General features: G+C 35.7%; 1 protein-coding gene across 2 annotated transcripts in view; it reads left to right on the top strand.

The window, feature by feature from the left end:
• The first annotated feature begins 1610 nt into the window (after positions 1-1610).
• The window catches only part of LOC139808969 (uncharacterized), a 148983-nt gene continuing 138938 nt past the window's right edge, over positions 1611-11655 (top strand). For both annotated transcript variants that reach the window (XR_011730993.1, XM_071771531.1), the window contains exons 1-2: positions 1611-1903; positions 7411-7847. Coding sequence is in view for 1 of the 2 variants with exons in the window: in XM_071771531.1 (XP_071627632.1) it covers positions 7596-7847 (252 nt within the window). In the remaining variant the exon portion in view is untranslated. The remainder of the gene's footprint in view (positions 1904-7410; positions 7848-11655) is intronic.

Raw genomic sequence — 11655 nt, 5'->3', positions numbered from 1 at the left:
AAAATAAAAGTTTAAAAATTTGTGTGATACAATGTTAATAGCTAAATAAATGGTATGCTAAATATTATTATTACGCATTTTGTCGAGAATTCTCTCAATTTTCTAGAAAGCGAGTTGACGATTTAGGATAGCTCGCAGCGCATGAACATTTTCGCGCGAGTTTGCTAACCGGTTGGACAATAAAAAGCGTTGGGTGCGCAAAGGGAGAGGAGGAGAAAAACGTAGCGGGAAGTCGCTGAAGGATTCTTGCAATTACGGGAGTTTTAGCGGCACGAGCAGTGCGACTCGAAGTATGCGCGCACGGGACACGTAGTATAGGGCACATATTTGAACACGGGGCGAAATGAGAACTGCTCGGCCCGGGAGAATATTTCCCACCGAATTCTACGTTTCGCGCATTTTCGTCGTCGTCGACATATTACTTCGGCGACGTAAATTAAAAACTTCGTTTCCGCGCGCCACTTCGGTTACTCGCTTTTCTTTGATCCGCCGAGCGTGCCGGGGTTTTTCCGTTGTTCTTTTTTTTTACTGCCTACAGCGAGAACGTAATATGGCATTTCGGCGAAAAAGGGTAATCGGTAATTCCAGGGGAGTTTTACAACAACTCTCGTTGCAAAACTCTTTTGCAAGAATGGCATTGTGAGAAGAAACACGTAGCTTTATGAGCATCACAAATTTTATACACTGTTCTTATTTTCTATACCTTGTATACTAATTTTATATAATTTACTAGCTGTAATAAAAATTGTGCAATAAAATATATTTTCTTATCATTTAATTAATTTCAAAAAGGTCGTTTTCTTTATATATTTAATATTTTAACATTAATATTAACGTTTTCCATGTCCAATCTTGTAAACCTTTATATAGTTATATGTTTTAATCATTTTTTTTTAATTTATGCGAAAGATGTTAAAACACAAAACATATCGCTTCAAAGTTATGTGGCTTATCTGCAAGTCGAAACTTGCACGACGTTGTTCCGCCATAGATATTAGATATATACCGCAATAACTTTACAGCTATAGGTCATGTGTATGCATATTTAAACGCGCGCAAGCACTGTTCTTTTAAAATAATAAATTATATTTATATAATAATTCATATTTCTCGCAGGCAAAAAAAATAGCAATATTTTACAGAATTATTCTCAAAATAGTATGAATAATTATAAAATTTCATAAAATTTTTTAAAGATTTTTCATAAACTAATTTTATATTTAATGCAAATCGGTTTTCAATTTTAATTGGATATCTAATTAAATCAATCGATTTTCTACCAAGCGTCAATTTTGTATAGCTCTTTAGTGCCCGCGCGGAATAAATTCGCACAATATGTCGATCAACATCTTCACGGCGTCGGAAGATCTATGCGCTTCGCTCTCGCGTCCGGCATGCACGGGCTCTTATCACTGTCACTTTCCAGCCGAGCGACCGACTTTCTCTCCTGGTAGCTGCTCGCTCACCCCTCTCGGCCGACCAATCTACGTGTCCCTTTATAGCGCGCCGCGCCGGCTGGATCCGCAGCGTGGCGCGGCATCACCGTCGGTGCGGCACATGCGCGCGCCCCCATCGTCGTATATCTATAAGGGTAGCTACCCTCGGCGAGGCCGGTCAGTTCTCGCCCGTCCGGGGAATCGGGCCGCCGTTCGCGAAAACGCATTCCGCCTTCGTTCCGGTCTTCATCGTCCACTCGATAGAGCACAAACGCGGGTTGTTTCGCCGACGGGAAATAAACGCCACAATGCCGGCCGTGGTCTAGAAACCTGTCCCACGGAAGTTGAGCTCACGTGTGCACGAGACGTTGTGGGGTGTCGTATGCCAGTCGGGGACTGTGTATCGGTCTCGCTGGCGTCACTGATGGGTAAAAGTGTCCTCGCCGAGGGAGGAGTGACGATACACAGTAAGGATCTCAAAAACACAGTCAAGTCAAACCTTGCTCGCCCAAGAAGTCGCTTCAGGCGATGAAATTTCAATAAAAGTGTCATCACACATCAGATATCGCGTGTAAAGCTATACGTATGCATTCGGTCGGATGACGAGAGAACTAATTTAATGCGTGTGGAATATGTGTCGGTCCAATTGTTCCGCGTCGGCGATGCTGAGCAACTTGAACGACAATTCGATTGCATATCACCTGACAATGTTGATTTTAGTTGAATTGATATGACAATTTTAGCAATTATTATTTCACCAATTATTTTGATAGGAGAATAACACATTTCATGAGGATAAAATTAGTCGACCAGTAATATCGTATCTACTAATCACGCAGTCGCATATTGTCTAGTAACGTTGACCAAATGACTGTAGCAATATGTGGCAATATCAGTGAATGGCTTATTGATGGCGATGACATTGGCTAACACAAGTGGAATGTATAGCGATTTAATCGTCACATGTTACCGGGCAATACGTTGATCGAGGTACTGTCAAAATTCTACTGCAATCACTTGCCAATTCGTTTGTCAGCAATATGAGGCAGTATAGAATGAGAGATACGAGTTCGACGAACCAGCAAAGTTACTCGAAAGCGGGCGGAATGTGCACAAATTTAATTGTTCTATATACTGCCAGTGTTGACCAGCCGAAATCCTATACAGCGATTAGATTTTTAGCGATACGAGTGAGTGCTATATTCGCATAGATGAAATTGGTTAAAATCGGCAGGATGTGTACCGATGTAACTTCTCGTATATCGAAAATAATGATCAATCGAAACCATTGCGAGTTTTCACGTTTCGGCAGTATGATACAGTACATATAAATGTATTTAATGACAGTGACAAGATATCTGATCGGCTAAACGAAATGCTTACGTTCTACTTTCCAACTTTACTTTCTAATAGTAGAGTGGAAATGTTGACCGACTATATATTGCGCTACAATCTACTTTCATAAGCTTATTAGAGTTAACAGGAATTTAACTGGTTCCTCGATTCGTTCTAAAACAGCAGTAAGTTGAATAAATATCTTCCAGTTAATTATAACTAACGTTTATAAAAAACGATACTGTAACGATTGTCGAATTCGTAGTAATATGGCATGAAACAATGTAAATGTAAAGAATTAATAATATCTTATCGAGAGGACTTTTGTGTTAACTTCGAGCAATTTCATCATTGTAAAAAATCTTGTAAGTTAATTTTTGAATACAAATTGGAACAAAGTAAGACATCAACATTTTTGTAGCGTGAGGATTAAAGAAAAATAATACAAGCTTTTTTTTGTTTTTTATTTCGAAATGCATTCCTACTATGTTTGATAGGAACGATATTATAATATAATATTAATCGTGTTAGAGTATATTTAACAGTGCGATCGTGAGAATTTTAATTAAAATTACAAACATATTTGATTAACCGATCATGATTTGATTATTAATGCTGATATATATTATAAATTATATATTATGCAAAGATATATTATAGAGCAAAGTTTATTTTGCCTCAGTGGGGTCGAATTGGTAGAGCTCGTTACGGATTGTAAAGAAGTTCAGGTTTAAACTGGTTGGGGCGATATTTTTCCTCAATAAATTCTTTACAGTGGTTTAAAAAAAGGATATTTATCAGCATCATAAGTTAAATCGATTTAAGTATGTGGATTTACTGTTCCGACAAAAAAGCTATGTTTTAAGACAAACAATCGGAGCGTATAAGTTTACTGATTTGGAAAAAGTATATCAAATTCACACAAAAATATTATTATTGAGCTACCAAAATCCAGCCCGACCAAAAGTGGTATTTTCTCTAATTAATTGAAAGTTTATTTTGTTGAAAATAATGAATTCTATTTTAACAAAATTTCTTTTATAAATTAACGCAAACAATATATGTGCTACAATAATTTATAAGACTCGAAATTCTCAATTTAACGAATTTGTTCAGTAGGGAAAGATATTTCTAGGTTGAATAACTTGTGTCTTTGAGTTAAGAGCACTGCAATTAGACGGAAGGATTTGATGTCGGACGACGTACTTCAAATCATATATGATTGCCCTCTGAACTTTAGAAACACGATATCATTACAACATAATTTCCGACAAATCCTGACGTGAATACATACATAGAACTTGTTCCGATACTTGGTGATCTCATTATTCGAATCGCAATTAAAACAAAAAGAGAAAACGTGACAAACGCTTGTAAACGCGAACGATAAAAATATATCTGAATTAATTAATATCTGTAATTGCGATCGGTTTTATATAAAGTAATTAATGTTTATATTTAATTCAAATGTTTGGTTATATTGCACTATGTAATGATATTCTTTGTTGCTTTACGATATTTGCACCAATAATTGTTATATTCTCATCAAAGAAAAATCAAACTCATCTAAAAACTTTATCTCATCTTGAATTTTCAACTTTTCTAACACGTTTCATATAATAATAGTATACATCTGTTGTGCTTGAACGTATGCTTCATTTAAATATTCTTCGCAAAATTGTTAATATCAAACGACTAAGCTTAATTAACACGTTTTCCCTATTCATCGTGAGAGATTTCTGTAATTTCGTCGGAATGGGATTCCCTGCGAAGGGATTCTCGGGTGTAATCGAGTGTGGCGCATCTCCATCTTCAGAACGGTCTCCGGAGAGATTATGAATTAGCGAGCGTGTTTGCCGAGACAATCTCGGACTCGTAGACGTTAGCTAGCGATATCCTACGCGCGTTTCTCGGAATAGAGTTCATCGTGTTTAGCTAACGTCAAATGAGTTATTCCGCACGAGAGCACAAAACGGATTCGCTGCTTACTGCGCGGTATTATTGCTCGCCGAGTATATACATATAAATTCTCTGTATTTTACATTAACCCTCCCATCGGGGTCCTCGTGCGAGAATTTGCGACGTGTTAGAATTTTCCTCGTGTAACGGTCAATTTGACCAAACTGACTCAAGGACAATTTTTTAAATAAAGTCTGTTTAAATAAAGTTAATTTGTAAATTATATACAATTTACAAATTATTAATAATTTGTCAAGTATTTCTTGCAATTGTTAATTCGCAAAGAAATTTCTTTCCAATCGTTTCAAGTGAAACTATATAAAGTCAAGTGAAATTAAAGAAAACTCGAGAGAAGTCGAAATAGGAAAGAAAATAAGAAATAAACGTAAAAAAGACAAGACAATTTTAACAAGTAGCGTAGTTTGTTGTCCACAAACGCGAATGTGGAAACTCATTGTGCTGCAAAGAGGGGAATTGGGCCGAGTATCGAAAACATCAATTCGATGGCTCGAAACACGATGCTATCGCTACTATTGCAAGTCTCTATATTGTAATTGTATTTAGAATGGAATAGGATACTGTCGAAGTTTCTGAAACAACATTCTCTAAAGTATTGCAGAAATAGTTGGGAAACAATGCACACTATAAATGATATTCATAAAATATCTATTTTGAAAAGTATAAAATTGATATTTTCTAAATAACAATCTAAAAAAAGTTCAGCATTTCTTAAAGACTATTAATATTCAAAATATTGAACATTTTGTAATTAAATTTTAAATTAATTCATTGTAATAAAATTTTTAAGTTTATTCAGAACTAATTGAAAATTAAATCTTACTATATATATTTATATTTTAATTTTTTATTAAATTGTACTCTTTGAGAGAAGAATCTTGACATTAAACTTATCAAGAATATTATTAATAAATCTTTTGCTATACACAAGCAGAATTTATAATCATAAAAGATTCGCAATTTCAGACGCTTAGCGGTTAATTTCGAGTCTAGTCGAATTCCTATATTAGTATCATGAATTCTGGAGATTCCTCTGCCGGTACAAAAGCAGCTGATTAATGTTGAACGCGCATGTGATAAATGATCGACGTCTTGGCGAAGAGGAAGATGATGGAGAATCACTGGCACGGTGCTTTCTCGCGGCTCGTCGTGGTTTGATCGAAAGGGTATTTCCTCCCCTCATACACGCGAAAACTTCTTTCGGAAGATAAACCACTCTCTTTCAGCCTCCGTGTCGTCCTCGAGACGCGGCCAAGGGGGCGTGAAAGTTTTCTCGGGAGATTCACAAAAGATTTTTTGGCTACGTCGTAACATAATCTGGCCAACGGCCGGAATACCCGTTTGGAAAATTTATAAGAAACTAACGAAGGAACTCTCCCGACCGGAAACTCTCGAGATACCCGAAAAACGATCTCATTCAATCGTAGAATAGAGTCTGAATATAATTCAGAGAAGGCGAAAAGTTACGAGACTTGATGAAGAGATAGAATTCTCGATGATAGATACTTTGCAAACAATAGAGAAATTAAGTTTGGAACAAATAGAACTAATATAAAAAAAATTAATATTAAATAATAGAGAATAATGTAAAAAAAATAATAATAGCAATATACAAATATTAGAATTACTTTTAAGCAATCTATAATACAGATAAATGTAATGTTCTCTTCGAATTCTTATTACGAATAAATTGTATTTTAACAGAAGTTTTAACATAAACTCGATTATCGATTTTTATTCGAAGAATATTAATAAATAATGGAAACAAATTAATGTTATACATGAAGAAGTCATATGAAAAGATAATTCGTTTGATTGAATTATAACCAGAAAACTCAAATTAATTATTTCCCAAAAATAAAATACCTAAAAATAAAAGAAATTATATGAAATTGTGGCACTCGATGTAACAAATTACATCTTAGAAAAATCTTCGGTTTTAATTTCGCATTCTCATTCACACTAAATCGCTCTCCCTTTTTCGTTATATAGTTTTATAAATAATTAAAGATGAGACTTCTTGAAAGAAACTTATTAACTGTGATGCGCGTCAAATCGTTAGCGTGCCTGACACGTGTGCGAGCCTTTATAATCCTGAAGCTTGCAGCAAAACTAGGTCGAACTTTCACATGGGAGGAAATTAGGGACAAGTTTCCGCGTGCATCATTCCTGCCGAGATAGAGAGAGGAAGGGAAATCGATCCCGGAATTATTAGGTAATTACCGTGGTGCGGCGGGAATAATTCCAGAATCGATTACGTTGGAATCGGGAGACGCACGAGAAACGAAAGCAGCCGCAAACAAGTTAGTATTTTCAAATTCTCTTCCTTTGTAGGGAGAGTAAGTGCCAATTCGTTTAATATTAAATCGTTCACATATATCTACTGAGTGAGATTACGCAGTTCGGAATTAGCAAGCAAAAACTATTAAGTCTGTCTTCTTCTAAGTTTAATGAATTTTATATTAAATAAATATTGAAGGAAGATATCAGTATCTCATAGTATAAAGATAATTCTGCGAATGCAAAGTTATCAGGGAAATCAGAAAAGTTACATGCCAAGGGGTACTTCGCGGACGAGCAAGGTTACAAATACACTTTTCGCATATTCCAAAGGAGCGATCCTTAGAATACAAAAAGTCAGGGTATGGGATGAATTTTGCAGAAAATCGAGGACGCGCCATTACGACGACGACAAGGACTCTATATGAGACAACCCTACAATCCCGTCAACCCTTAATGTCTCCATCGTGAGCCTACGGCAGCTGCTCTACGCGCGAGGACGCAGAATCCAACGGGACTCGGATCGACGTGGTGAGAAACGAGTGGTTAAAGATAAGGCTAAGGACGATGGGGGTACCGGACGTGGAGCAGGCCAAGAAGCGACTCCAAGACATATTGAGGCGGGCGCAGAAGCTGGAGATACCGACGCAGGAAGTGATCTCGACGAGAACGGCGCGTAAACTGCTCGCGAGAACGCGCAATGTCCTGGCATGGACTATCTGGATCGGAGTGTTTGTCGTCCTGCTCAGTGGCGTTGTCTACGCTCGTTGGCCCACACGACAGGACGTGGAGACCGTCAGGACCGTGCTGAGGCGAACAGTCAGTATTGATATATCTATCTTTTTAATACTGCGAATAATTTCAAATAATATCATGCCGTAACAGATACCTATATAGTCTTAAGTCCATTTTCCACGAACCAAAAAATTGACTTTAGAAGATTATAGATTGATATTTTTCGAGAAACACAATTCAAACGCGACGACAACAATATGACCGATATCCCCGGATACTCTGTCGATTTTCAAACTCGCGATATTCTTCGCGGTGAAGGAAAGGGCCGAATTTCAATTTTCTCAAACATGAATTTTGGTATTCGTTTACATACGAAGGTAAAATAAAGCTCCCTTCTTGGTGCTGAAAATTTTCTTCTTATTTCCCTCTCTGTTCTATGCGCCTTCTGTTTTCTTACGATGATCTTGTTGCATATTTTCCCTATATATTGCAGTTTGTCAACGGCTTTGACTTTTTAACAAATATTCGCGACTGGCCAACATACGTACATCATATTTTCTCTATAAAAAGTATTTTATCTGTATTGATATGTAAGGCATTCGAGCATCTTTTCGTTAAATATGTTACTCACAGTTTTATCGCTTGATAGATATTTATGGATATTTCTATTTAAATTCTTGCTTAAGATAATTTTGTTTGATTGACAATCGTAATAATTTTTTTTTTTAACATAATAATAGCATATAAATGTATACATATTGTATCAGACTACCCATCCCACCCGTTTTTTTCGTAAACGCGAGATGAGAGAAAATTGGGAAGAAATAGTTCCATATTCTATCCGAATGAGGGTATTTTTGTTTGCTGGAACTGACCGAGAATAGTAGCTACTGCGGACAACTTTAAAATTTTAAATGGAAACATATATCATGCAAGGTATCGTTGGATAAATCTTGAAAAAGTTGAAAAAAATAAATCTGACTTGATTTAAACAAAGGCGGATTCTGTCTCTGATGTTATCTATTATTAGCTCGAAAGACTTTTGCATCACTTAGCGACCGGCATACTTCCCAAATCCGTCCGAGATATAAAATCCGTCTTTGCTTAAATCAAGACGGAAGGCACATTGAACATTTGTAAGGCTTAATAAAAGTAATACTTCTCGTTTCAAATACGATCATTATTATTACATCATTACCATTTAGTTTATACCAGTTGTTTCTCCTCAACGGTTGGTGATATCGCAATTATGTTCAAATAAAAGATGTTTCTTTTTTCAAATCTATTCAACAATATCCTATACAACATATGTTTCCATTTAAAATTTTAAAGTTGACCGCAATAGCCACTACTTCCGATTAGTTCCGGAAAACAAAAATATCTTCATTCGATACTTCGGATAGGATATGGAACTTAACATTTCTCCCCAATTTCCTCTCACTTCGCGTTTACGAAAAAATCAGGTGAGATGGGTGGTCTGATACAATCCTGCAGTACCTATATTATTATAATTTCTCTTTATAGAATATAAATTTTAATGTAATACTAATATTAATAATTAAACTGTCTTTTTTAATCTAAGGGTGCGTTCCACTTATCGCTCGCAACGCTCGTGAAATCATTTCATCCTTGTTGTTTGTCAAATGTTAACCAAGGACGAAATGATGCTCGCGAGCGTTGTGAGCGATAAGTGGAACGTAGCCTAAGTCGCCGAAGAAATGTTGAGATTGTAAAATAAGATATATTAATATAATATTGACATCATGAGATTGGTATAACAACCAATATATCTTTCATTTTATTTAAACGCATTTGAACAAATTGCTGAAAGATATATAATATCGTTGATTACACTATACTTAAATTTCGCTGATTTTGGAAAGTTGGCCAATTAAGCTCGCGGCGGTCATGCTGGTGTGGTCGATAACGCCGATCACGTTGAAGGAGAGAAAACGTTAGAGGTACTAAAATAAAATCGCTCGACCAGTGATATTTATTAGACGGCACCGGCGATGGTTACGGCCGATAAACGGCACAGACCGCGGCATGGAAAATTCACCTCGTAAATGGAAGCGTGCAAACAATAGTTATCGGATAAGCGTTTTCGCGGGATAAAAGCCGATCGGTCGCAGCGTTCTACATGCCTGCCTATTCGCGATTTTCTCTCGAACTATCGCCATTTGAAAGGGATCCACGAGAAAGAATTCTGTACGTCATTATAAAGAATGAGAAAGCAACCATTTGAAGCAAAGGTAACGATAAAAAATTATTTACATTTTTTTAACGTACGCAAAAGGAAGCGTAATTGAGAACACGCCAAAAATAGCAAGATTACCTCCAACCAAATTTTAAGAGAGCTTCAATTTGTAAAGTGGTTCAGTGGTCTATTTGAATGTGCGTTTTGTGCAAAGTTAACAAGTAAATGATTGGAACTTTAAGTATCACATTCCTTTTGTATTTAATCAATGATTCTCGATAGTCTCGATCGAGAAGTGACTTTTCATTGCTCACTTCGATCGTATTTCCCGACAAATTTCAATATTATTGATGCGCGATCGCGCAAAATCGCACCAAAGGAATATCAGCGTTAAAAGGACTAAAAAAAAATCGAGACCAGTAAAACAGCCTAAATGAAAGAGATTGCAAGCTCAAAGAGAGCTATCGCATGTGATCCATTGAAAATGCACATACATACACACGTACGCGCACGCTTGTGCATGGCAATTGGTCAGTAAAATCATTTTGTCGGTCTCGTCGAATTCGAGTTGCATTTCATTGCTCGATATGTTACGATATTTTTGAAATAGCCTCTCTCGGAATTATACGCTATTATTCCATCTTATTCCATCTATGTAACATGATTTTTAAAAAATTCGCAACTCAATATATAGCGCCTTTTGAAAACTATATTGATCCAAATTAATGATATCTGAAAGATATATAAGGATGTAGGTAGATATGGAGCAAGTCAAGAATTAAAACATCTTTTTTCGCACTAAAAGATTTCAGCAGTACTAAAACCAATATATCGTAAAATGGCGACTGTGGTATTTTAGGCGTGGTATATGCTATCGCAAACTCAACAAAAATTATTGGTTGCAAAAACTAAATATTTCGGTTTTTTGATAAAAACAAAAAAATAGTACGCGCTGTATACGCTTTTTTTGTTTGAAACAAACGCCGCCGGCGTTGTTCGTAATTATTTCAAAACGACCGTAGCTGCATATGTTTCAATTTACGCTTCGGTATCTTCGTTTTGGTTTTTCGCCACGCGTTTGTTCCCGATTATCGCTTGCGTTGGTTATTTCTCTTCTCCCAGGCAATGCCAAATATGTTCCGTCGGCGGTAGTGCTTTCGTGTTTATTAAACGAAAAAATCATAATTAGGAATCCAATGTAGTAATATAAGATGTAGTAATATAAGATGTAGTAATATAACAAAGTAATATAAGATAACAACCATGTATATTGTATAAAATATGTCAAAAAAATTATCGCGATATCTTCCATTGTCAAAAAAAGTTTGTATTGAGTTAATTAAAGAATTTATAGTGGAATATGTATATTCAAAATCATCTTGTAGCTTTCAAAATATAGCAGCTGTCTTTATTTTATTTAATTTGTTTAATATCTAAAGTTAAATTTCAGACAATTTAATATCTCGGCAACATTCTACTTGAAATTATATAAATTAGAAACATATTTTCCTTATTATACTTCATAATTTAAATAATTAAAAAAATTATAATTTGGAAATTAATTGTGACTTATAGTGATTGGAAAAAGATCGGCATATTATTTTGAAGCAAGCTAAAAAATTAGTATGTACGCGTGTGCATATGTATATAGATATGTATGTATGCATATACATGTTCATATACATATATGTACTA

The sequence above is a fragment of the Temnothorax longispinosus genome, chromosome 1, assembly GCF_030848805.1.
Source record: "Temnothorax longispinosus isolate EJ_2023e chromosome 1, Tlon_JGU_v1, whole genome shotgun sequence".
Classification (NCBI taxonomy): Eukaryota; Metazoa; Arthropoda; class Insecta; order Hymenoptera; family Formicidae; genus Temnothorax; species Temnothorax longispinosus.
The sequence above is the reverse complement of the archived record's forward strand: the minus strand, read 5'-3'. Positions and strand labels throughout refer to the sequence as shown.